General features: G+C 45.7%; 2 protein-coding genes and 1 long non-coding RNA gene across 4 annotated transcripts in view; 2 read left to right on the forward strand and 1 right to left on the reverse strand.

Annotated features, from left to right (window-relative positions):
- The window catches only part of LOC148144900 (uncharacterized), a 492750-nt gene that overhangs the window by 409380 nt on the left and 55713 nt on the right, over window positions 1–27657 (forward strand). The window lies entirely within an intron of this gene.
- LOC148144915 (uncharacterized) lies at window positions 4–1699 on the forward strand. Its single transcript, XM_087975156.1, has one exon. The coding sequence runs from the start codon at window positions 270–272 to the stop codon at window positions 1308–1310; it is 1041 nt and encodes a 346-aa protein (XP_087831282.1). The 5' UTR covers window positions 4–269; the 3' UTR covers window positions 1311–1699.
- On the reverse strand, window positions 3121–26869 carry LOC148144916 (uncharacterized). 2 transcript variants are annotated; one of them, XR_015751668.1, is made up of 3 exons: window positions 26783–26869; window positions 16857–17050; window positions 3121–3728 (listed from the first exon to the last, which is right to left on the reverse strand). It is a non-coding gene; the product is annotated as an uncharacterized LOC148144916 (long non-coding RNA). The 2 variants fall into 2 exon arrangements; XR_015751669.1 differs by lacking the exon at window positions 26783–26869 and adding an exon at window positions 18829–18942.

The following is a 27657-nucleotide window of genomic DNA, read 5'->3' on the forward strand; positions in this document are numbered from 1 at the left end:
CAGCGACTGCAGTCCTCACTTTGACATCAATGTCTGACAGTCACCCAATCCATCAGGACCGCAACAATTTTCAACTATGATTCTGTGAGAAGGAAACAAGCTTTTTGGTTCTTGTTTGAGTACTTTTTCAGCATCAGTGGGACTGGATGAGAGACCCTCCTGTTGCAGCGCACTGAGCGTGGAGGGTGTAACAGCTATACGGCCTGAAAACAGGAATTCACAGTGGGGAGGGGCTGTACAAGTGTTTGCGTACAGCTGAAGCTTCAGCCATGGAGAAACCAGAGGAATCCCGTACTGTGGAGAAACCATGGAAGTGTGGTAACTGTGGGAAAGGCTTTTGTGCCCCGTCTGCCCCAGAGGCTTATCAGCGCAGCAACACCGGGGAGAGGCCATTCTCCTGCCCAGTCTATAGGAAGGCCTTCAGCAAATCCTCCGACCTGCTAAAGCACCACCAGATCCACAGAGGGGAGAGGCCATTCAGCTGCCCTGAGTACGGCAAGGCCTTCAGCAATTCCACCACCCTGCTAACCCACAAGCGGGTCCAGGCAGGGGAGAGGCCCTTCAGCTGCTCAGAGTGTGGGAAGGCCTTCAGCAATTCCTCCGACCTGCTGAAGCACCAGCGGGTCCACACAGGGGAGAGGCCATTCTCTTGCCCTGGCTGCGGACAGGCCTTCGGTGATTCCTCTGCCCTGCTGACCCACCGGCGGGTCCACACAGGGGAAAGGCCCTTCAGCTGTCCCAACTGCGGGAAGGCCTTCAGCAAATCCTCTGACCTGCTGAAGCACCAGCGGGTCCACACGGGGGAGAGGCCGTTCTCCTGCCCGGAGTGTGGGAAGGCCTTCAGCTATTCCTCTGCCTTGCTGGCCCACCGGCGGGTCCACACCGGGGAAAGGCCCTTCAGCTGCCCCGAGTGTGGGAAGGCCTTCAGCAGTTCCTCCTACAGGCTGAACCACCAACGGGTTCACACGGGTGAAAGGCCTTTCAGCTGCTTAGAGTGCGGGAAAGCCTTCAGCAATTCCTCTAACCTGCTGACCCACCGGCGTGTCCACACACAGGAGAAACCCTTCAGCTGTCCCGAGTGCGGGAAGGCCTTCAACAGTTCCTCCCAACTGCTGACCCATCAGCGGGTCCACACAGGGGAGAGGCCGTTCCCCTGCACAGTGTGTGGGAAGGCTTTTAGCAATTCCTCCAACCTGCTGAACCACCAGTGGGTCCACACGGGCGAGAAGCCCTTCACCTGCTCTCAGTGTGGGAAGGGTTTCACCCGCTCCTTCAACCTGCGGAGCCACCAGCGAGTTCACGAGGATTGAAGGAGCAATGGGTTGGAGGGGTTGGTGGTGGTGATGTTGGGTGTGGAGAGTGTGTGCGCTTTGACCGTGAGCTGTTTTTAAAAAAAAACCTACTTTTTCTATGCCTTTTTGCTGGGGGGAATCTGAAGCTGTAACAAAGTTGGGTCACAGTAAAGTTTACCTGAACTTAACGTCAGGCTCAGGTTCTCATTGAAAGCTTTGAGCTCCAAATGGTTTTTGTTTTAAAGCTGCTCATTTCTTTCAGCCTCCTGCACTAAGTTTCCAATGTCGTGTATCAATGGAGCAGTGAATGAGTAGCTACTATTGTTAGAAATTGTACATTTTTCAGGCTGTAATGAGTACTGCACCATTTCATCAGCATTATAAAGTTTACTGGCAGCAGTAAAGGGTGTGGGCCGTGTTCACTAGAAACGACGTGGAGGAGCCGGTGTTGGACTAGGGTGGGTAAAGTTAAAAATCATAGTTAAGTTAAAAAGCACCAAGATATAGTCCAACAGGTTTATTTGGATGCACTAGCTTCCAGAGCACTGCTCCTTCATCAGGTAGCTGTGGAGCAGGATCATAAGACACAGAATTTAAAGCAAAAGATCACAGTGTCATGCAACAGAAATGATATATTGAAAAAAACCTGGATTGCTGTTAAGTCTTTCATCTTTTAGAATGGGTTGCAGGTTTTGCTTCATTAATGTATAAATCCCAGAACATTTTTTAAGTCAGTCTCGAGATGACTTAAGGTTTTATAAAAATAGGTGACATCTCAGCTCTCACAATGTATGAAAGGTGTGAAGTTTGAATGTGTCTGTATCCGAATCTTGAATCAGACTGGTTCTATTACCAAAGTAGGAATTTATAAAATAATACATGGATTGACTACCTGCCGATTTCTGCTCAAAGCGCACATCGAATGTATCTGCAAATGCAAATTCACCACATCGACCCATATGTATGTGTTTGCAAGTGTGTATGCTTGGTAACGTTTGTCTGTGTGATGGAGTATAAGCCTCTGAGAAGGACAGAATAGTGACAGACATCATCTCTGTTCTCTGCAGTTGGCAGCAGGAGGCCAGATGGCATCAGGATTCAGGAACCAACGTGCTCAGGGCTGGAGAAGTGGGAAAGGGAGGCTGCAGTGGGTGTGGTTCAACAATGTCAGGAGGAGACAGCCAGTCAGAAACTACAAAGACAAAGCAGAACCCCAAAGCTATGGGCAGCACAGTGACTCTGTGGCTAGTGCTGCTGCCTCACATTGCCAGGGACCTGGGTTTGATTCCAGCCTCTGGGGACTGTCTGTGTGGACTTTGTGCATGGTTTACCTCTGGGTGCTGTGGTTTCTACCCACAGTCCAACAATCTGCAGTTTAGGGTAATAAGCCAGGGGGAGCTGCAGAGCTATATGGTAGGTGAGTTGGTCTGGTGGGAAGCTGGTTGGAAGTTTGGTGTGAATTAGATGGGTCAAATAGCCTGCAGGGATTATATGATTCTGCTACCATGACCACGTGTAAATTGAGAAGTGACTGCTGTGGTCCTGGGAAAGGTGGGATTTGTGGTGTCGCTGCCCGCTGTCCATTCTCTCCCTGTCCCCCCAACTCTTGTCCATTTTCTCTCTCTCGACCCCCAGCCATTCTCTTTCCTTACTTCCCCCAGCACCTGTTGTTTCTTGTGCCTCAAGACTTCTTTGATTGCTGTATCAATACTTTCTAAGAAAAGAGAGAGAATGGATGTTGATAAGTCTATATGAGAGATGGGGGTGTAGGAGAAATGGCTGATCTTTAAAATGAAGAATCGCTAAAATGATATATTCAGAAACATCATTAAAGCATCTTCAATTTTATTAAAAAGCTGCAGGCACCTTTCTGAACCTGCATTGAAATATGCGCAGTTAGGCCACAGTTGAGTACAGGCTGTAATGGGTGAATTCCTAGTCTTGTGATATAGGTTCCAACTATGTAGAACAAGAGTCACAGAGTCAGCAACGGACCGCTTATGCTCTTCGGTGTCAGCAAAAATCTGCGCATACTCCTAGATTTCTGCACAAACGGTTTGCCACCTTCTTTTGATGGACCAATAGAGAGCCCTGGAGAATCGGAAAGAGACTGGACCTCCTGCCATTCAGAGCTCCCCATTCTCTGAATGCGGAAGTTGGACAATGAGCTTTGAAAGCTGCTAATCTCTCCCTGAATGATGGTTGAGCTTCACCCCAGACTGCAACTTCATTCCTCTGTCCAACATCTGTGAGTACAGCACTCTCTTTTCCGTTTCTTGTTTTGCATTCTGGGCTTCAATTGTTGACTTACAGCAAGTGAAAGGAAAGGGAGTGAATCCAGGGAGGGGACGGACTACGGAAACGTTGGTCCAGGTCGTTCTCAGTCGGCAAACACATGGCAATTGCATTACCACAAGTGTGATAATATAGCCTTTACTGTGGAATAAAAAGCAGAAAGGAGTTGCATTGTTAAAAGTGACACATTGGGATGTGAAGGAAGTGAGGACTGCAGATGCTAGAGATTAAGAGTCAAAGTGTGGCGCTGGAAAAGCACAGCAGGTCAGACAGTATCCGAGGACCAGGAGAGTCAACATTTCAGACATGAGCCCTTCATCAGGAATGATGTGTCATGTACAAAAGGCCTTCTACAGGCCGCCTCCTTGCGAAACGTTTCAGAGAACACCTCTGGGACGCCCGGACCAACCAACCCAACCACCCTGTGCCTCAACACTTCAACTCCCCCTCCCACTCCACCAAGGACATGCAGGTCCTTGGACTCCTCCATCGCCAGACAATAGCAACACGACAGCTGGAGGAAGAGTGCCTCATCTTCTGCCTAGGAACCCTCCAACCTAAAGGGATCAATTCAGATTTCTCCAGTTTCCTCATTTCCCCTCCCCCCACCTTGTCTCAGTCCCAACCCTCGAACTCAGCACCACCTTCCGAACCTGCAATCTTCTTCCTGACCTCTCCGCCCCCACTCCAGTCTATCACCCTTACCTTAACCTCCTTGCACCTATCGCATTTCCAATGCCCCTCCCCCAAGTCCCTCCTCCCTACCTTTTATCTTGGCACACTCTCCTCATTCCTGAAGAAGGGCTCATGCCCGAAACGGCGATTCTCCTGCTCTTTGGATGCTGCCTGACCTGCTGTGCTTTTCCAGCAACACATTTTCAGCTCAGCGTCCTTCTACACTCGTCAATGCCAATTGTCAGACAGGTGAAACAAGCAATCAGCAAGGCAAGTGGTATATTAGCAAGAGGAGTTGAGTTCAGAAGTGGGGATGTCTTCCTGCAGTTGTGAAGGGTCATTGAATATATTCAAGGCTGAATTCATCTGATTTTTGAACAAAGTGGATGGTGATGGGGGAAAGTTTAAAAAAAAAAGTTTTTAAGACCAGTACAGAATAGTTCCAAAGTAATACAGAACAGAAACAGACCCTTCAGTCCAACTAGTCCATGCTGACTATATTCACAAACTAAACTAGTCCCATCTAGTTTGACCTATATCCCTGCAAACCTTTCCTATTAATGTACTTATCCAAATGTCTTAAATGTTGACAGTTCCTGCATCCACCATTTCCTCAGAACATTGAAAGAGAGTGATTCCACATGTAAACCAAAAGAAAAAGGTGCTCTTCATGTCTTTTTTTTTTTAAATCTTTCTCCTCTCACCTTAAAAATGTACTCCCTAATCTTGAAACCCCCACCCGAAGGAAACAGCATCTGCCATGCACATCAATATCCCTTCTTGACTTTATAAACTAAGGTCACCTCTCAACCTCTTGTGCTGCAGTGAAAAATGTCCCAGCATATCCACCCCGATGTAGGTATATTCATATCCAGTTATGATCTGTTCAATGCTGGTGCAGGCCCAAAAGACCAAATGGCCTACTCCTGCTCCCCTCATGAGTCTAAGGACAGCAAGAGACCATAAAACATTGGAGCACAAAATTAGGCTATTCAGCCCATCAGGTATCTTCATACCATTCAATCGTGGCTGAGAGGTTTCTCAATCCCATTCTCCCGCTTTCTCCCTGTAACTCTCGATCCCCTTGATACTCGACAGCCTATCTATCTCAGTCTTAAATATCCTCAGTGACCTGGCCTGCTCAGCCTTCTGTGGCAATGAATTCAATAGATTCGCCACTCTCTGGTTGAAAGGTTCCTCCTTATCTCTGTTCTAAAAGGTCTTCCCTTTACTCGAAGGCTGGGGCCTCGGTCTCTAGTCTCTTCTGTCAGTGGAAACATCTTCCCAATGTTCACTCTGCCCTGGCCGTTCAGTGTTCGGTATGTTTCAATTAGATCTCCCCTGTGTGGGGGCCTGTGTTATGGACTAAACCAGACCATGCAAAACATTCTTAAGCAGGCAGCCCCACACCATAACTTTGCAATTTGTTTCAGTAAGTGTACAGTAAAAATTACCTGGAGTAAGTTAGCTTGGTTGATTACTAGATTTTAAAACAGACAATAATTATTCACAAAATTACACAATTAAACACAAAGATCAGAATAAAGAACCCCTACAGAACTCAGCCTATCCAACTAGACTTAATTATGCTGTTCGAATATATACAACAGTCCGAATAAGCAAACTCAATTTGAAAACCAGTATAAATAGAACACATGCCTACAGATTGAAGTTGAGAGGCAGAAAAGAGAGACAGAGTTTCCACACAGCTCCCTGTTGAATTTCCAACCAGTTTGAAAGCTGACTACGCCCCCTTTTTTTTTAATACAGGTCACTTCTAAAATATGACCATGTTGGCCTGAAATCTCATCAGTTTACATATAAACAAAAGGCCTCTTAAAATCCTTTTCATCTCAATACCAAACCAGACTGATCGGAGATTGACCCAGTTTATTACCCCTCTGGGAAAAAAGTCAAAGACACAGTCTCCTTGAGCCAAGGAACATCTTTTAGGAAAAAAAGGTACTAGCTTTGTGACACCTGTTAATCAGCAAGAACCAGACACTTCAGGATGAGGTACAGCAGGGATTAGGTTCAACAAAGTGAGAATGGAGGGAGTGAGAGAGGATATGGGGCCTCTGGACGGTAGGATAAAATGGCTGAAGGAGCTGCACAAGATAGCTTCTGCTTTGCTACGTGACGAGCTGCTGCTTGTGTCTGTAGCTGTATAAACAACTAACTACTAAAACCACTAGAATGCAGAAGTAGACCAATGAGAAAGTACTAACCACACTCTGCAAGCTGCAAGCCCTTTGTATCTCAAGATAAAGATGACCTAACCTTTATGACTTAACTTGTTTACCAATTATCATAAGAGTCATAGAGATGTACAGCATGGAAACAGACCCTTCGGTCCAACCCGTCCAGATATCCCAACACAATAGAGTCCCACCTACCAGCACCCAGCCCATATCCCTCCAAACCCTTCCTATTCATCCAAATGCCTTTTCAAATGTTACAATTATATCAGCCTCCACCACTTCCTCTGGCAGTTCATTCCATACACTTACCACCCTCTGCGTGAAAAGGTTGCCCCTTAGGTCTCTTTTTATATCTTTCCCCTCTCACCCTAAACCTATGCCCTCTAGTTTTAGACTCCCTGACCCCAGGGAAAAGATTTTGTCTATTAATTCTATCCATGCCCCTCATGATTTTGTAAACTTCTATAAGGTCACCCCTCAACCTCCGATGCTCCAGGGAAAACAGCCCCAGCCTGTTCAGCCTTTCCCTAAAGCTCAAATCCTCCAGCTCTGGCAACATCCTTGTAAATCTTCTCTGGATCCTTTCAAGTTTCACAACATCTTCTCGATAGGAAGGAGACCAGAACTGCATGCAATATTCCAACAGTGACCTAACCAATGTCCTATACAGCCGCAATATGACCTTGGAGTGTGGAACCTGAAACAGCCCGGAAAGAGGAATTCACGACATGAAGTTGCTATACACTCACTCACTTGTATGCGGCTGAAGCTTTGGCCATGGAGAAACCTGAGGAATCCTGCCCCATGGAGAAACCATGGAAGTGTGGCAACTGCGGATAAGGCTGTTCCTCTGCACAGAGTGCAGGAAGGCCTTCAGCAAGTTATTTGTTCTGTTGAGGCACCAGTGGGTCCACACTAGGGAGAGGCCTTCAGCTGCCCAGAGTACGGAAAGGGCTTTACCCATGCCTGTGCCCTGCCGACCCACAGCAATATGGTTGACTCAAGACTGCCCCCATCCGGGCAAATGAGTGGGGAGAAACTGACTCGGATGCAGTGTATGGGATAAAATTGCTGGGTGAGGCAATACCTCCTCCGGGTTACGGTTGTACCAAGGATGCAATTACAAAGGGACAACTCGGTGGCGACCAATAGTAAAGAAAGTGGAGTGGGGAGTGTGTGAGCTTTGACCTTGAGCTGTTTAAAAAACAGCTATCTTTTCTGTGCCTTTTTGTTGAGGAGATCTGAAGCTGTAACAAAGTTGGGTTGCAGTAAAGGTTACCTGAACTTATCGCCGGGCTCAGACTCTCATTGAAAGCTTTGAATTCCAAGGAGTTTTGTTTTAAAGCTGATCCTTTCTTTCAGCCTCCTGCACTGAATTTCCAATGTCATGTATCAGCAAGAGCAGTGAATGAGTACCTAGTTTTGTTTGAAATTGTAAGTTTTTCAGGAGTGCAGAGTGCTTCGCTTCATCAGCATTGTAATGTTTCCTGGCAACACCAGGAGGTGTGGGCTGTGTTCACGAGAAATGTTGTGGAGGTGCCGGTATTGGACTGGGGTGGGTAAAGTTAAAAATCACAACACCAGGTTACTGTCCAACAGGTTTATTTGGAAGCACTAGCTTTTGGAGCGCTGCTCCTTCATCGGGGAGCTGTAGTGCACGATCATAAGACAGAGATTTTATAGCAAAAGATCAGAGTGTCATGCAACTGATAGGATCTATTGAACAACCCTAGGTTGCTATTCAGTCTTTCCTCTTTTAGAACGGGTTGCAGGTTTCAGTTCAGTAATATGTAAATCCCAGAACACAGAGTCACAGAGATGTACAGCGTGGAAACAGACCCTTCGGTCCAACTTGTCCATGCCGACCAGATATCCTAACCCAATCTAGTCCCACTTGCCAGCACCTGGCCCATATCCCACCAAACCCTTCCTATTCATATACCCATCCAAATGCCTCGTAAATGTTGCAATTATACCAGCCTCCATCACATCCTCTGGCAGCTCATTCCATACACGTACCATTCTCTGCGTGAAAAAGTTGCCCTTAGGTCTCTTTTATATCTTTCCCCTCTCACCCTAAACCTATGCCCTCTAGTTTTGGACTCCCCGACCCCAGGAAAAAGACTTAGTCTATTTACCCTATCCATGCCCCTCAACTTTGTAAACCTCTATAAGGTCACCCCTCAACCTCCAACTCTCCAGGGAAAACAGCCCCAGCCTGTTCAGCCTCTCCCATAGCTCAAATCCTCCAACTTTGGCAACATGCTTGTAAATCTTTTCTGAACCCTTTCAAGTTTCACAACATCTTCCCGATAGGAAGGAGACCAGAATTGCACGCAATATTCCAACAATGCCCTACCAATGTCCTGTACAGCCGCAACAGGACCTCCCAACTCCTGTACTCAATACTCTGACCAATAAAAGAAAGCATACCAAATGCCCTCTTCACTATCCTATCTACCTGCGACTCCACTTTCAAGGAGCTATGAACCTGCACTCCGAGGTCTCTTTGTTCAGCAACGCTCCCTAGGACCTTACTATTAAGTGTTTCGATCAGAGTGGCGCTGGAAAAGCACAGCAGGTCAGGTAGCATCCAAGGAACAGGAAAATCAACGTTTCAGGCAAAAGCCCTTCATCAGGAATACAGCTTTATTCCTGACGAAGGGCTTTTGTCTGAAACATCGATTTTCCTGTTCCTCGGATGCAGCCTGACTTACTGTGCTTTTCCAGCACCACTCTGATCGAAACTCTGGTTTCCAGCATCTGCAGTCCTCACTTTTGCCTAGTTGATCCTTACCATGAAGTGTATAATCCTGCTAAAATTTGTTTTCCCAAAATGCAGCACCTCACATTTATTTTAATTAAACTCCATCTGCCACTTCTCAGTCCATTGGCCCATCTGGTCAAGATTCTGTTGTAATCTGAGGTAACCCTCTTCTCTGTCCACTACACGTCCAATTTTGGGGTCATCTGCAAACTTACTAACTGTTCCTCTTATGCTTACATCCAAAATCATTTATGTAAATGACAAAAAGTAGGAGGACCCAGCACTGATCCTTGTGACACTCCACTGGTCACAGGCCTCCAGTCTGAAAAACAATCCTCCACCACCACCCTCCGTCTTCTACCTTTGGAGCCAGTTCTGTATCCAAATGGCTAGTTCTCCCTGTATTCCGTGAGATCTAACCTTGCTAATCAGTCTCCCATGGGCAACCTTGTCGAACGCCTTACTGAAGTGCATATACATCACATCTATCACTATGCCCTCATCAATCCTCTTTGTTACTTCCTCAAAAAACTCAATCTGACTATCCCTAATCAGTCATTGCCTTTCCAAATACATGTACATCCTGTCCCTCAGGATTCCCTCCAACAACTTGCCCACCATTGATGTCAGGCTCACTGGTCTATAGTTCCCTGGCTTGTCCTTACCACCCTTCTTAAACAGTGGCAACACGTTAGCCAACCTCCAGTCTTCTGGCACCTCACCTGTTGACGATCAACGGTACAAATATTTCAGCAAGAGGCCCAGCAATCACTTCTCTAGCTTCCCACAGAGTTCTAGGGTACACCTGATCAGGTCCTGGGAATTTATCCACTTTTAGGTGGTTTCAAGACATGCAGCATTTTCTCCTCTGTAATATGGACATTTTGCAAGATGTCACCATCTATTTCCCTACAATCTATATCTTCCATATCCTTTTCCACAGTAAATACTGATGCAAAATACTAACTTAGTATCTCCCCCATTTTCTGCCGCTCCACACAAAGACCGCCATGCTGATCTTTGCGGGGCCCTATTCTCTCCCTAGTTACCCTTTTGTCCATATATATATATATCTCATGTCCACTTTTTGCCCTCCTGATTTCCCTCTTAAGTATATTTCTACTTCCTTTATTCTCTAAGGATTCACTATACATAACATATGCTTCCTTTTTCTTAACCAAACCCTCAATTTCTTTCGTCATCCAGCATTCCTTATACCTACCAGCCTTTCCTTTCACCCTAACAGGAATATCCTCTCTCTGGATTCTCATTATCTCATTTCTGAAGGCTTCCCATTTTCCAGCCGTCCCTTTACCTGCGAACATCTGTCCCCAGTCAGTTTTGAAAAGTTCTTGCCTAATGCCGTTACAATTGACTTTTCTCCAATTTACAATCTGGTCAATTCTTTTCCATCATTATTTTAAATCTAATAGAATTATGGTCGCTGGCTCCAAAGTGCTCCCCCACTGACACCCCAGTCACCTGCCCTGCCTTATTTCCCAAGAGTAAGTCAAGGTTTGCACCTTCTCTAGTAGGTACATCTGCATACAGAATCAGAAAATTGTCTTGTACACACTTGACAAATTCCTCTCCATCTAAACACTTAACACTATGGCAATCCCAGTCTATGTTTGGAAAGTTAAAATCCCCTATCATTACCACCCTATTTTTCTTACAGATAACTAAGATCTGCTTACAAGTTTGTTTCTCAATTTCCCTCTGACTATTAGGGGGTCTATAATACAATCCCAATAACGTTATCATCCCTTTCTTATTTCTCAGTTCCACCCAAATAACTTCCCTAGATGTATTTCCGGTAATATCCTCCCTCAGCACAGCTGTAATGTTATCTCTTGCGAAAACAAGGGTGGGCAGGACTTGTACAGTTAATGGTAGGGCCCTGTTGTAAAACAGAGACATGGGGGAGTAGGAGTTCAGGTACATAGTTCTTTGAAAGTTGCATCACTGGTAGATAGGGTGGTTAAGAAGGCATTTAGCACAAATGCCTTCATTGTTCACGCTGTTGAGTTTCTGAGTTGAGACATCATGTAGAGATTGTACAGAATGTTGGTGAGGCCATTTTAGAGTACTGAGTACAGTTCTGGTGACCCTGTAATAGGAAGAACTCTATTAGAGAGGGTTTGGTAAAGATTTACCAGAACGTTACCAGGACTGGAGGGTTTGAGTTATAAGGAGAGGGTGGAGCACAGGAGGTTGAGGGGTGACCTCATTGAGATTTATAAAATCTGAGGAGTGGAGGTCAGGATTTTTGCAAAGGGCTGTTCCTTAGCATCGGGATACTCAAAACGGTGGGGCATATTGTTTTAACGTGACAGGAGGGAGATTTAAAAGGAACCTGAAGGGCAACGCTTTGACAGAGTGTTGTTTGCATGTGGAATGAACTTGCTGAGGATGTGGTAGATGCAGGTACAGCTACAACATTTAAACAACATTTAGATGGGTACATGAAGAGAAAGGTTTAGAGGGATATGGGCCAAATACAGGCAAATGGAACTAGTTTAATTTGGGAATCCTGGTCGGTATGAAGGGGTTGCACCATGCTGTAAACCTCTATGAACCAGAAATGATCTTATTCAAACCAGTAGAATTCTGAAAGGGGCTTGACAGGATAGATGCAGATAAAAATTTTCCTTCGTTGGGGGCGTCATAGAATCCTGACAACGTGGAAGCAGGTCATTCGGCCCATCTATTCCATTCTCGCCCTTTATATTGCATCCCACCCATACCTACCCCCTTACTCCGTATTTCCCATGGCTAATCCATCCTAACTTGCACATCCCTGGCAATAGGACTCAGCGAGAGATGTTCTCACACAATGTCGAAGGCATTGAAACCCATCATTCAGGGAACCCCTAGCTTTTGTCACGACACTACAGATTTCTTACAGAAACTCAGCACCCATGGATCAGTACTCTCAATGTCAGCATCACGGCAACAGCCTTATTATTCCATACCAACAAATGCCAATCTCTGACCACCGTCCTACAACTCATCCACTTTATCCTCGATCACAACATCTTCACCTTTGACAACCAGTTCTTCATCCAGACCATGGAACCAAATTTGCACCCCAATATGCCAACATTTTTATGCAGAGGTTCGAACAAGGCGACTTCTCTACGCAGGACCTCCAACCAACACTATACACCAGGTACATTGACGACACTTTCTTCTTCTGGACACATGGAGAGGAGTCACGGAAAAAGCTATACAGTGATATCAACATGTTCCATCCCACCAACCTCATTTTGGACTATTCTCTACTATCTGTCTCATTCTTGGACACCTGCATCTCCATCAAGGATGGGCAGCAACTCAGCACCACACACAACCTCAAACCCACACATAACCTCACGATGCTACACTTCTCCAGCTTCCACTCAAAACAGCCATCCCCTTATGGACAAGCCCTACGCATACACAGGATCTGTTCAGATGAGGAGGAACATGACGGGCACTTAGAAGTATTCAGGGATGCTCAACTCATTGGCCGCCGGTTCCAACATGCCATGGTGAACCATGGGAAATGCAGGGTTATAGTTTCATAGTAATAGAAGCAAGAGTAGGCCATTTGGCTCACCCAGTCCACTCCGCCATTTATTAAGATCATGGCTGATTTATCCATCGTCTCAGCTCCTCCTCCCTGCATTGTACCAACTACCCTTAAGTCCCTGACCATGCAAAACCCATCCAACCGTGTCTTCAATATACTTAATGAAGCTGCCTCTACTGCTTCCACAGGCAAAGAATTCCATAGATTCATGACTCTCTGGGAATAGTGGTTCCTCCTAATGTCTGTCCTAAATCTACTCCCCCTAATCTTGAGACCTGGTCTCATCCACTAGCAGAAATGTGTGGATAGGGTAGGGCTGCATTCCACAGTGCAATGAATTCCCATCTCCCACCAAAATCCCGAATGTACTCAGTTGCAGTCTCACAATTGAAAGATTTTACTGTAACTTCTTCTGCTCCCACTAAGGGCAAAAAAGTCCATTCTTCATGACCACATTTCTGCTTTCACCGAAGACGATTAGAATCATATAGCAAGGAAACAGACCCTTCCGTCCAACCCGTCCGTACCAACCAGATATCCTAATTAATCTCGTCTCATTTGCTAGCATTTGGGCCACATCCCTCTAAACCCTTTCTATTCATGTACTCAGCCAGATGCCTTTTAAAATGTTGTAATTGTACCAGCCTCCTCCACTTCCTCTGTTAGATTGTTCCATACATACACCACCCTCTGCATGAAAAAAATGCCTCTCAGGTCCCTTTCCTCACCCACCTTAAACCTATGCCCCTCCTGTTCTGGACTCCCCTACCCTGGGAACAAACCCTATCCATGCCCCTTAGAAACCTCTAAGGTCACCTCAGCCTTGAATGCTCCAGGGAAAACATTGCTGGCCTACTCAGCCTCTCCCTGTAGCTCAAACTCACCAACTCTGGCATCAGCCTTGTAACTCTTTTCAAAACCCTTTCAATGTTTCACAACATCTTTCCTATAGTAGAGAGACCAGAACTGTATACAGTATTCCAGACCTCCTGTACTGCCTCAACATAACCTCCCAACTCCTATACTCAATCCACTGACCAATAAAGGAAAGCATACCAAACACTTTCTTCACTACCATCCCTACTTGTGACTCCACTTTCAAGGAAAGGAACCTACACTCCCTGTCTCTTGGTTCAGGAACACTCCCCAGGACCTGACCATTTAATGTATAAGTGTAGAAGTCCTGTCCCAATTTGCCTTTCCAAAATGCAACACCTCACATTTCTCTAAATTAAACTCCATCTACCATTCCTCGGCCCATTGGCCTATCCGATAAATTATAATTCGTAATGAATTCTCTTTCCTCTCTTATTCCTGAGAAGCAGAAAATCTCCATCCCACACACACTCCCTCCATTTTTACTTTGCTGAACCTCATCCTGAAGGGTCTGGATCATTCCGATGAACAGGTTCACACTCGGAGGATCTAATTGAAACATACAGAATACTGAACAGCCTGGCCAAAGTGGACATTGGGAAGGTGTTTCCACTGGTATGAGAGACTAGGACTCGATGGCACAGCCTTCGAGTAAAGGGAAAACCTTTCAGAATAGAGGCAAGGAGAAACTTCATCAGCCAGAGAGCAGTGAATCTATGGAATTCATTGCCACAGAAGGCTGTGGAGGACAAGTCACTGAGAAAATTTAAGACGGAGACAGATCGGTTCTTGAGTATCAAGGGGATTGAGCGTTACAGGGAGAAAGTGGAAGAATGGGTTTGAGAAACTCATCAGCCATGATAAAATGATGGAGCAGAGCTGATGGGCAGAATAGCATTATTTCTGCTCCTATGTCTTGTGGTCTGTTGATGTCCTGGACACAGTGTCAGAATTGGGAGCAGGAGTAGGCCATTTGGTCTTTCGAGCTTGGACCAGCATTGAACAGATCATAACTGGATATGAATCTACTTCCATTTCGGTGGATAGGCTGAGATGTTTTCACTGGAAGTAAGTGAGGGCTGCAGATGCTGGAGATCAGAGTCCAGAGTGCGGTGCTAGAAAAGCACAGGTCAGGCAGCATCTGAAAAGCAGGAAAATCGACGGTTCAGGCATCTGTCCTTCATCAGAGCTTATGCCCAAAACGTAGATTTTCCTGCTGCTCGGATGTTGCCTGACCTGCTGTATTTTTCCAGCACCACACTCGTTTTCACTGGACCACAGGAGATTGAGAAGTGACCTTATAGAGGTTTACAAAATCATGAAGGGGATAGATGAGATGAAAGGCAGGGGTCCTTTCCCTTGGGTGGGGGTTTCAAGATTAGAGAGCAATTTTGAAGGAGAGAGGACAAAGGTTTAAAAAGTCATGAGGGGCATGATTTTTTTTTAAACAGAGTGGTTTGTGTGGAATGAATGTCCAGAGGAAGTGGTGGATGCAGGTACAGTTACAATGTTTAAAAGGCATTTGGATAAGTACATGAATAGGAAAGGTTCTGAGGGATATGGGCCAATCTAGGTGAGACTAGTTTAGTTTCAGTACATAGTCAGCATGGAGTAGTTGGTCTGAAGGGTCTGTTTCTGTGTTATATGACTCTAACTGTTCTGTGGGGAGAAATTGATTGGCCCATATCCCTCAGAACCTTTCCTATTCATGTACTTATCCAAATGCCTTTTAAACATTGTAACTGTACCTGCATCCACCACTTCCTCTGGACATTCATTCCACACAAACCACTCTGTTTAAAAAAAAATCATGCCCCTCATGACTTTTTAAACCTTTGTCCTCTCTCCTTCAAAATTGCTCTCTAATCTTGAAACCCCCACCCAAGGGAAAGGACCCCTGCCTTTCATCTCATCTATCCCCTTCCTGAAGAAGGGCATGTGCCCGAAACGTCGAATCTTCTGTTCCCTAGATGCTGCCTGACCTGCTGTGCTGTTCCAGCAATAAAGTTTCAGCTCTAACTGTTCTGTACTGATCTTAAAACCATTTTCTGCTTTCCCCCATAAACATCCACTTCTTTGTTGTTCAAAGATCAAGTGAACCTAGCCTTGAATACATTCAATGAGCCCCTAACTGCAGGAAGACATCCCCAATTCTGAACTCAGTTCCTCTTGCTAATGTACCACTTGCTTTGCTCATTGATTGCTGCACCTGTCTGACAACTGGCGATCGCTAGACGCTGAGCCCCCTTTGTACATCCATACATCATTCCTGATGAAGGGCTCATGCCCAAAACGTGGACTGTCCTACTCCTCGGATGCTGCCTAACCTGCTGTGCTTTTCCAGCACCACACTTTTCAACTCTGATCTCCAGTATCTGCAGACCTCACCTTCTCCACATCCCAATATATCACCATTTAAACAATGCACCTCCTTTCTGTTTTTTTTTTCACAGCAAAGGCAATAACTTCAAATTGCGGTACTGTATTTGCCATGCGTTTGCCAAATGTGGTCTTCTCTACATCGGTGAGACCAAACGTAAACTTGGGGAATGGTCCACAGCTGAAGCCGTAGAGTCCGAATGGACCTCCCAGTCACCACCCATTTTAATTCCCTTTCCCACTCCCTTTCTGACATAATCACTTTAGGCCTCCTGCATTTCCACAACGAACCAAACCGTAAATTAAAGGAACACCTCATCTTCCGCCTGGGCAGCCAACAGCGCGGAGGCCTCAACACCGCGTTTTCCAATTTCAAATAACCTCCCTTTCCATCACTGACTCCCTTCCCAGTCCTTCCCATTCCACTCTTCCTTACCACCAACCAGATTCCTTCCACCCACTTATCAACCAGGTTGTACCCTCTACCTCTCTCCAGCTATCTCCACTTCACCACCCTGTCCCCAGCACACCCTTGTTCTGCATCCTCCCCTACACCCATCCCCAGTCTGGAACAAGGGTTACACCCGAAACGTCAACTTCTCCACCTCCTGATGCTACCTGGCTTGCTGCATTCTTCCAGCCTCCTGCCGGTCTATTTTGCCAATTGAGACACAGACCTGGACCAACATTTCCCTCCCTGGATTTGTTCCCTCTCCTTTCAGTTGCTGCATCTCAACAATTAAACCCAGAATGAAAAATAAATAGAAAAAGGGGTGAGACAAGAGTGTTGTACTCACAGAGGAAGGAAGGTGCAGTCTGAGCTGAAGCTCAATCTTCATTCTGAGAGAGTGGAGCAGCAGCAGCTTCAGAAGGTCATGGTCCAGCTTCTGCTTTCAGACAGTAGGGGAGCTCTGATTGGCAAGAGGACAAGTCACCTTCAGGTTCTCCAGTGTTCCTTATCGGTCCATCAAAAGAAGATCTTGCGCCTTTTCTGCCGACAGCAAGGAACATGCCAAATATTTTGGTGACACCACTGAACACGCGCCCTGCAATATGCTCTGTGGCGATACTAGTGTTACTGACAGATTTTAAGTGTCCAAATACCAAGAGGAGAAAAAAGGGTAGAGCCACAATTTTTCTTTCCCACATGGCTTGACATTTTATTGTTTTGGCATTTTGTCTGGCTGCTCAATCTCTTTGTGTTTTCCCCAGTGTAGCGGTAAAGTTCAGAACTAGAGGGCATAGGTTTAGGTTGAGAGCGGAAAGATATAAAAGGTACCTAAGGGGCAACGTTTCCATGCAGAGTGTGGTGCGTGTATGGAAGGAGCTGCCGGAGGAAGTTGTGGAGGCTGGTTCAATTACAACATTTAAAAAGGTATCTGGATGAGTATATGAATAGGAAGAGTTTAGAGGGATATGAGCCAAGTGCTGGCAAATGGGACTAGATTAATTTAGGATATCTCGGAGAAAGTGAGGACTGCAGATGCTGGAGATCAGAGTTGAGAGTGTTGGAAAAGCACAGCAGGTCAGGCAGCATCAGAGGAGCAGGAGAATTGACATTTTGGGCATAAGCCCTTGAACAGGAATCTTTTCTGAGGATGTAGAATCTGGGTTGCAGTTCTGGGAAAAGTGAGGCTCTGAGCTTGGGCAGGACTGACTGCAGGTAAAGTAGATGGCTGATAGTGTGCAGTGGAGGATCCAAAAAGAGAATCGTTGGTGAAGGTTTTGGATTTGTAGTGTGTACTGGGTATCCTGTTCAGGTCCAAATTGGGTTGGTCTGAATGTGGTCTGGAGTCCATGTGGGATCAGATGGTTCCATAGCTAAGCAATGAGAAAGGAGATATGGCTGTGGTAGTCAAATTGTTTGAGGACATGGCTGAAGAAATTCTGGGCAGAGGAGAGGACTGGGGGGGGGGGGGTTACAGTGAGAGAGGGACTCTCGGATCTTTATAGACAGAGGAGTAGAACCTCTTCCAGGGAGGCATCCATGGAAGAGACTTCGCAGTAATGTTGAAATCAACTAGGAGAAAGTGAGGACTGCAGATGCTGGAGATCAGAGGAGAGAGAGTGTAGTGCTGTAAAAGCACAGCAGGTCAGGCAGCACCTGAGGAGCAGGAGAATTGACGTTTCCGGCATAAGCACTTCATTATGATGAAGGGTTTATGCCCGAAACATCGATTCTCCTGCTCCTTGGATGCTGCCTGAGCTGCTGTGTTTATCCAGCACTATACTGTCAACACTAATTTTGGATATCTGGTCAGCATGGACAGGTTGGACCAAAGGGTCTGTACAACTCTGAGAAGCATACCTTGACAAATTACAAACTAGTGTATGTCCTTGTTAACAAGGCTTAGTACACCACATGCTTTACTAACCATTCTCAACAGGATCCTACCCCTTCAATGACTGAGGAACATATACATGCTGGGGAATTGCACAGGTAATAGCAAGGAGTAAACAGCGCAGGGATTTTGAAAAAGAGAGGATAAACAGCACAAAGATTAAAAGAGTGAGGGTAAAAATCACAAGCCCCAGTAAAAGCAGATGGAACGAGAGTGTAGGGACGGGACGGGACGGGACGGGACGCACATTCCTTCCCCTCCGTCCCCCCCACAACCTGCCTCACCTTTCACCTCCCGGGCCCAGTACCTTCCAGGTGGCCCCATAGTTGACACAGGGACCGCCCCACGACCAGTAGAACTCCACCACCCAGGCGGCCGACGAGTTCCCAAACAGGCCCTTAACCCCATCCGCCTCCAGAATGCTCACCGGCTCCTGCCTGCTGTACAGCCGGCCGGTGTGGCCGTGACACAGCAGCTGCGCCAGGAAGGCGGCGGTGCCCAGTGACGGGTGTCTGCCCCGGGCCGCACGGCGCCATTTTCCTAACGGCCACCCTCCCGCCGCTTCCCCGCTCGAGCGACTTCTCCTCCCAACCGCCTTCGCCCCCGCGTGACGTCTGCACGGGGGATGGGCGGGGCCGGGGAGCCTCACCGTCACCAAGCAACAGCCACCTCGCGCTACAACTGCTCATTCTCAAAAACAAACTCTCCTGTCTCGCTCTGCAGCTGCAGGGAGGACACTGCCACGTTTCCAGGAGCCCTGTCTACATTGGGAAAGCTCACGGCTCAATTTAAACAGATATTCCGACATCTAACGGAACGGCGTCATATCGAAAGGGGGAAATCTGCATTTTAAAGGGACGTGAACATTTTCAAGGGCTATTTCTGCAAATAAAGAGATTTAATGGACAAGAGCTCTGGGTCCACAGTTAAAATGCTTTAAATAACCGTTTTTTAATTTCACTGCCTTCCCAGGATACAGAATTGCTCTCATCTGAAATTGTTTGCCCAGAAAAAAAATCCAGCAGGAATATGATTGTGGAGCTATCACTAAGAATGTCTAATTTGGGTCACCCAACGTTATTAATGGAAGAACATTATCTCTTCAAGGTTCGATTTGCCCATCAAAATTCCTTGAATTTAAGGTGTTCCATTGTTGTTTCAATTATGATCCATTAAAAAGCAATATCCAGTCTCATCTGAGTGCAGAACCAACTCAACTGGCTGAACAACCGAAACAACTATTCTGTATGAACTTTAGATGTGACATCCTCTCCCTCTCTCTCTGTTGACCCAATGGGATTAACCAGGGCTGGAAGTACCACTCTCAGAATCTACAGTTTGCTTCTGCTGCTGAACATAAGGATTTAAAAGCTGCTCGCCTGATCCCGCACAATGCACAAAAACAGACTGTTCACCCATGTCTGCGCAGAGGATAATTTTCACTTGGAATGGATCACAAAATAACAACTGTTACCAGTCCCACAACTCATGAGTTTCCTATGGACAAAGTTAAAAATCACACAACATCAGATTGGAATCCAACAGGTTTATTTGGAAGCACTAGCTTTCGGAGCGCTGATCCTTCATCAGGTGGTTGTGGAGAATTAGATCGTGATCCCGGAATTTGTAGCAAAAGAGTCCAGTGTCATGAAAATGTGATACATTAAACAATTTAGAATGGGTTTCTGCTCTTAATCCCTGAATTTATTTTTAATTACCTTCTCAAGAATGTTATTTAAATGCAGAGTTTTTCTAATAACAGGTGTGAATTCTGTCTGGGTCCCAATGTTGAGTCAGACTGACATTTTTCTTAGATAAGCTCTGCATTTAAATTACACTCTTGAGAAGGTAATTTATAGATTAGGGTGCAAATTAGGGTGGATTGGCTGTGCTAAATTACCTATAGTGCCCAGGGATGTGCAAATTAGGGTGGATGGTCCATGGGAAATATGGAGTAAGGGGGTGAATTTGTATTGGCAGGATTATTCTTGCAGATACATTCAATTTTGCTCAAAGAGCACGCAAACTGCAGGCAGTCAATCCATGTAATATTTTATAAATTCCTACTTTGGAAATAGGACCAGTCTGATTCAAGATTGGGATACTGATAGACTCGAACCTCACACCTTTAAAGCATTGTCTGAACTGAGATGTCACCTATTTTTTATAAAACCTTAAGTCATCTCGAGAATGTGATTTAAAAGATTTATATTAATGAACCAAAACCTGCAACCCATTCTAAAAGATGAAAGAGGTAACAGCAATCTAGGCTTGTTCAATATATCCTATCAGTTGCATGACACTGTGATCTTTTGCTATAAAATCTCTGTCTTATTACCCTGCTCCACAGCTACCCGATGAAGGAGCAGCACTCCAAAGCGAGTGCTTCCAAATAAACCTGTTGGACTATAACCTGGTGCTGTGAGATATTTAACTCTATCCACCCCACTCCAATACCAGCCCCTCCATATCGTATCTCGTGAACACAGCCCACACCTCCCGGTGCTGCTATTATACTTTACAATGCCAATGAAATGACTTACTCTGCACGTCTGAAAAATTCCCAATTTCTCAAGATACTAGCTTCTCATTCACTGCTCCATTTGATATGCGACATTGGAAACTTAGTGCAGCAGGCTGAAAGAAATGAGCAGCTTTAAAAATTAAAACTCTTGGAGCTCAAAGCTTTCAATGAGAATCTGAGCCCGGCAGTAAGTTCGGGTAACCTTTATTGTGACCCAGCTTTGTTACAGCTTCAGAAGCCCCCCGGCAAAAAAGCGTAGAAAAATGAACTGCTTTTTAAACAGTTCAAAGCGCACACACTCTCCACCCATCCCACCTCACCTTCTTTACTGTTTGTCACCACCAAGCTGTCCCTTTGTAACTGGATCCTTGGTACAGCGTAACTCGAAGGAAGTATTGCCTCACTCAGCAAAAAAAAATTGTCAATTCAGGGTGCAATGCAGCTTCTTGATGAACAACCAGATACGAAATGGTTAACGTCCCCAGGAAGGTGGGAGCAAAATGGAACATCAAGACATTAACACCAACACATTTCAGTCAAACATCTCTGCTCCCAGTAAGGGCAAAACATCCTGAAACTCCAGTCTTCACCATCAGATTTCTGCTTTCACAGAAGACGATTAAAGTCATACAGCACGGAAACAGACCCTTCGGTCCAACTTGTCTGTGCCAAACAGGTATCCTAAATTAATCTAGTCCAATTTTCCTGCATGTGGTCCATATCCCTCTAAATCCTTTCTATTCATGTACCCAACCAGAAGAATTTTAAAATTCCCCTCTCACCTCAAACATATGTCCCTCTAGTTTTGGACTCCTCTACCCTGGGGTAAAGACCTTGGGTATTCACCCTAGCCATGCCGCGTATAAATGTCAACATGGTCACCCCTCAGCCTCCGATGCTCCAGGGAAAATATCCCCAGTGTATTCAGGCTCTCCCTGTAGTTTAAACCCTCCAACTCTGGCAACAGCCTTGTCAATATTTTCTGACCCCTTTCAAAATTACACAATATCTTTCCAATAACAGGGAGACCAGAAACAAATGCAGTCTTCCAAACATGGCCTGTACAGCTGCAACGTGACCTCCCAACTCCTATACTCAATGCTCTGACCAATAAAGGAAAGCATACCAAATGCTTTCTTCACTATCCTGTCTACAGCGACTCCACCTTCAACGAACTATGAACCTGCACTCCAAGGTCTCTTTGTTCTACAACACCCCTCTGAAGTGTGTCAGTCCTGCCTGCATTGCTTGACCAAAATGCAAACCACGCATTTTCATCTGCCACTCCTTGGCCCTTCAGCCCATCCAATCAATTCTAATTTATAGTGAACTCTTTTTTCCTCTCTCATTCCCTAGAATTTGAAAATCTCCATCCCACATACTCTCCCTCCATTCTCAGTTTGCTCAACCTAATCCCTGCTGTACCACAACCTGCAGGCCCACACTTGGGGGGAGGGGGGTTCTAATTGAAACATAAACAATACTGAATCCTGAACGGCCTGAATAGAGTGGACATTGGGAAGATGTTTCCATTGGTTGGAGAGACTAAAACCAGTGGGCACAGCCTTAGAGTGGTATGGTGGTGAGTGGTGAATCTATGGAATTCACTACCACAGAAGGCTGTGGACCTGTCATTGTGGATATTTAGGACTGAGATGGAGACTTTGAATATCCAGGGGATAGAGGGTTACGGGGACAAAGTGAGAGAATGGGGTTGAGAAACCCATCAGCCATTATTAAATGGCGTAGCAGACCCGATGGGCTGAATGGCCTAATTTCTGCTCCTATGTCCTATGGTCTCTTGCTGTCTGGACATAGAGTGTGAGAACTGGAATCAGGAGTAAGCTATTTGGTCTTTCAAGCCTGCACCAGCATTCAACAGATCATAACTGGATATGAATCTGCCAACATCTACGTGGATAGGCTGGGACATTTTCACTGGAGCATAGGAGGGTAAGAGGTGACCTTACCGAAGTTTATAAAATCATGAGGGACATAGATGAGGTGACCGCCGTGTATCCTTTCCCTCAGGTGGGGGTTTCAAGATTAGGCAGCAAATTTGAAGGGGTGAGGAGAAAGACTTTAAAAAGGCATGAAGGGTAACTTTTTTTGGCATACAGTGGTTTGTGTGTGTAATGAATGTCCAGAAGAAGTGGTGGGTGCAGGTACAGTAACAACATTGAAAAGACATTTGAATAAATACATGAATAGGAAAGGTTGGGAGGGGCATGGGCCAAACGCAGGCAGGTGGGACTAGTTTCGTTTGTGAATATAGTCAGCACGGACTAGTTGGATGTATGACTCTAAATGTAACTCTGTAAAATCATTTTCTTGCGTTCACTTATTTGATGTTCAAAAATCAGATGAATGCAGCCTTGGATATATTCAACGACCACCTAACTGGAGGAAAGCATCTGCACTTTACAACATAAGACCATAAGACATAGGAGTGGAAGTAAGGCCATTCGGCCCATCAAGTCCACTCCACCATTCAATCATGGCTGATGCGCATTTCAGCTCCACTTACCAGCGTTCTCCCCATAGCCCTTAATTCCTCGAGACAACAAGAAACTATCAATCTCGGCCTTGAAGACATTTAGCGTCCCGGCTTCCACTGCACTCCGTGGCAATGAATTCCACAGGCCCACCACTCTCTGGCTGAAGAAATGCCTCCGCATTTCTGTTCTGAAATGACCCCCTCTAATTCTAAGGCTGTGTCCACGGGTCCTAGTCTCCTCGTTTAACTGAAACAATTTCCTAGCATCCACCTTTTCCAAGCCATGTATTATTTTGTACGTCTCTATTAAGTCTCCCCTTAATCTTCTAAACTCCAACGAATACAATCCCAGTATCCTCAGCCGTTCCTCATATGTTAGACCTGTCATTCCAGGGATCATCCGTGTGAATCTCCGCTGGACACGTTCCAGTGCCAGTATGTCCTTCCTGAGGTGTGGGGACCAAAACTGGACACAGTACTCCAAATGGGGCCTAACCAGAGCTTTATAAAGTCTTAGTAGTACATCTCTGCTTTTATATTCCAACCCTCTTGAGATAAGAGACAACATTGCATTCGCTTTCTTAATCACGGACTCAACCTGCATGTTTACCTTTAGAGAATCCTGGACTAGCACTCCCAGATCCCTTTGTGCTTTGGCTTGATTAATTTTCTCACCATTTAGAAAGTAGTCTATGCTTTTATTCTTTTTGCCAAAGTGCAAGACCTTGCACTTGCTCACGTTAAATTCCATCAGCCATTTCCTGGACCACTCTCCCAACCTGTCAAGATCCTTCTGCAGCCTCCCCACTTCCTCAGTACTACCTGCCTGTCCTCCTAACTTCGTATCATCGGCAAACTTCGCGAGAATGCCCCCGGTTCCCTCATCCAAATCGTTAATATATAATGCGAACAGCTGTGGCCCCAGCACCGAACCCTGCGGGACACCGCTCGTCACCGGCTGCCATTCTGAAAAAGAACCTTTTATCCCAACTCTCTGCCTTCTGTTAGACAGCCAATCCTCAATCCATCCCAGCAGCTCACCTCGAACACCATGGGCCCTCACCTTGCTCAGCAGCCTCCCGTGTGGCACCTTATCAAAGGCCTTTTGAAAGTCTAGATAGACCACATCCACTGGGTTTCCCTGGTCTAACCTACTTGTTACCTCTTCAAAAAGTTCCAACAGGTTTGTCAGGCATGACCTCCCTTTACTAAATCCATGTTGACTTGTTCTAATCAGACTCTGCTCTTCCAAGAATTTAGAAACCTCATCCTTAATGATGGATTCTAGAATTTTACCAACAACCGAGGTTAAGCTGATTGGCCTATAATTTTCCATCTTTTGCCTTGATCCTTTCTTGAACAAGGGGGTTACAACAGCCATCTTCCAATCATCCGGGACCTTTCCTGACTCCAGTGACTCTTGAAAGATCTCAACCAATGCCTCTGCTATTTCCTCAGCCACCTCTCTCAGAACTCTAGGGTGTATCCCATTGGGGCCAGGAGATTTATCAATTTTAAGACTTTTTAACTTTTCTAGCACTATCTCTTTCGTAATGGCAACCATACTCAACTCAGCCCCGTGACACTCTTTAATTTTTGGGATATTACTCATGTCTTCCACTGTGAAGACTGACGCAAAGTACTTGTTAAGTTCTCCTGCTATTTCCTTATCTCCCATCACTAGGCTTCCTGCATCAGTTTGAAGTGGCCCAATGTCTACTTTTGCCTGTCGTTTGTTTCTTATGTACTGAAAGAAACTTTTACTATTATTTCTAATATTACTGGCTAGACTACCTTCATATTTGATCCTCTCCTTTCTTATTACACTCTTTGTTATCCTCTGTTTGCTTTTGTATCCCTCCCAATCTTCTGATTTCCCACTGTTCTTAGCCACTTTATAGGATCTCTCTTTTTCTTTAATACATTTCCTGACTTCCTTTGTCAGCCAAGGTTGTCTAATCCCTCCCCGGTTAATCTTTCTTTTCTTGGGAATGAACCTCTGTACAGTGTCCTCAATTATACCTACAAACTCCTGCCATTTTTGCTCTACTGTCTTCCCGGTTAGCCTCTGCTTCCAGTCTATTTTAGTCAGTTCCTCTCTCATGCCCTCATAATTACCTTTATTCAACTGTAACACCATTACATCCGATTTTGCCTTCTCCCTTTCAAACTCCAGACTGAACTCTATCATATTATGGTCGCTACTTCCTAAGGGTTCCCTTACTTTAAGATCTTTTATAGAGTCTGGTTCATTGCAAAGCACTAGGTCCAGAATAGCCTGCTCTCTTGTGGGCTCCATGACAAGCTGTTCCAAAAAACAGAATTCCTCTTGGCAAAATACCATTTGCCATGCTGATTGCTTGCTGCGCCTGTCTGACAACTGGCATTGACTGGTGTCGAAGGACGCTGAGGCCCCTTTGTACATCCATACAGCATTCACGATGAAGGGGTCGGGTCCGAAACATCGACTCCCCTGCTCCTTGGATGCTGCCTGACCTATTGTGTTTTCCCAGTGCCACATTTTGACTCGAATCTCCGGCATCTGCAGTTCTCCTTTTCTCCACAACCCAATACATTAACGTTTAAACAATACACCTCCTTTCTGCTTTTTTTCACAACAAAGGCTATAACTTCACATTACGGTATCCATTTGCAAATTGTGGTATTCTCTACATCGGGGAGACCGAGCGTAAACTTGGGAATGGTTCGCCGAGCATTGCAGCCGGGTCCGCAGAGGCTGACCAGACCTCCCCGTCACCACCCATTTTAATTCCCCTTCCCACTCCATTTCTGACATGAACATCTTTGGCCTCCTCCATTGCCACAACAAACTGAACCACAACTTGGAGGAACAACACCCCATCTTCCACCTGGGCAGCCTACAGCCCAGAGGACTCAACACAGAGTTCCCCAATTTCAAATAACTTCACTTCCCATCCCGCGATTCCTTTCTCAGCCTCGACCCCTCCTTTGCACTCCTCTCTGCCACCAACCAGATTCCTTCCTCCCATTGACCAATCAGGTCGCACCCTCCACCTGTCTTCACCTATCCCCACTTCACCATCGTGTCCCAAGCACCCCTTTTCTCTGTATCACTCCCTGTACCCAATTCCAGTCCTGAACAAAGGTTACACCAAGATATCGACTCCTCCACCTCCTGATGTTGCCTGGCTTGCTGTGTTCTTGCAGCCTGCTGCCTGTCTATTTTGCCCATTACGACACAGACCTGGACCAACGTTTCCAGAGTCTGTCCCCTCCCGGATTCACTCCCTTTCCTTTCAGTTGTTGCAAGTCAACAATTGAACCCCAGAACGAAAAAGAAATGGAAAAGCGGGTGCAAAAAGAGAGTACCGCATTCACAGATATTGGACAGAGGAAAGAATTTGCAGTCTGGTTAAAGCTCAATCTTCATGCAGAGAGAGAGGAAGAACAGCAGCTTCAGCACCTCATGGTCCAATTTCCGCATTCAGTCAATGGGATGGCTCTGATTGGCAGGAAGACCAGTCTCTTTCCGGTCCTCCTGGGCGTCCTATTGGTCCATCAAGAGAAGGTCGCGCGCTGTTTTTTCCAGACAGCGATGACAATGCCCAGTGTTTTGCTGACACCGGCAGGCATGCGTAATACGTTTTTTGGAGATGGTGTTATTAATACATTTAAATGTCCAAGTGCCAAAAGGGAAAAAAAGGGTACATCCACAATTGTTTTATTGCTTTTGCATTTTGTCTCGCTGCTCAACTTTTGTACATCTTTTCCCCTTGTTGAGAGAGAGAGAGAGAGAGAGAGACAGACAGTGTCCCCCAGTGAGCTGACTGTGGGAAGGATCTTTAACCAGATACACAGACTGAAGAACTATTACACTATTCGCAGGAGGGAGTGACTGTACGCGTTTCCTGAGTGTGATCACAGTTTCACTTGTTCATCAGAAACAGAGAGCCAAAAGGACACCAGAGCTGCGGAGAAGTCGTGGGAATGTGGGGACTGGGGGAAGGGATACCATTCCCTGTCAGCACTGGAGATTCATCAGCTGAGTCGCATTGGGAAGAGGCAGTTCTTCAAAACATTACTACAACATTATTTCCCATTGACAAAAATACATTCACGCTGCCTGATTACCTTGAACTTATACAAGTGCCTTGTCATAACATCTTTAATTATACCTTTCGACATTTTCCCTATGACATATGTTAAGGTAAATGGTCTGCAGTTTCCCATTCTCGGTCTCCCTCCTCGAAGAA

The sequence above is a fragment of the Chiloscyllium plagiosum genome, unplaced genomic scaffold (assembly GCF_037043375.1).
Source record: "Chiloscyllium plagiosum isolate Xiang-an unplaced genomic scaffold, Cpla_swu_hap1 HiC_scaffold_27, whole genome shotgun sequence".
Taxonomy (NCBI): domain Eukaryota; kingdom Metazoa; phylum Chordata; class Chondrichthyes; order Orectolobiformes; family Hemiscylliidae; genus Chiloscyllium; species Chiloscyllium plagiosum.

What these genes read in the sequence shown, in the direction of transcription:
- LOC148144915 (XM_087975156.1), top strand. Translation starts at nt 270, where the DNA reads ATGGAGAAACCAGAGGAATCCCGTACTGTGGAGAAACCATGGAAGTGT.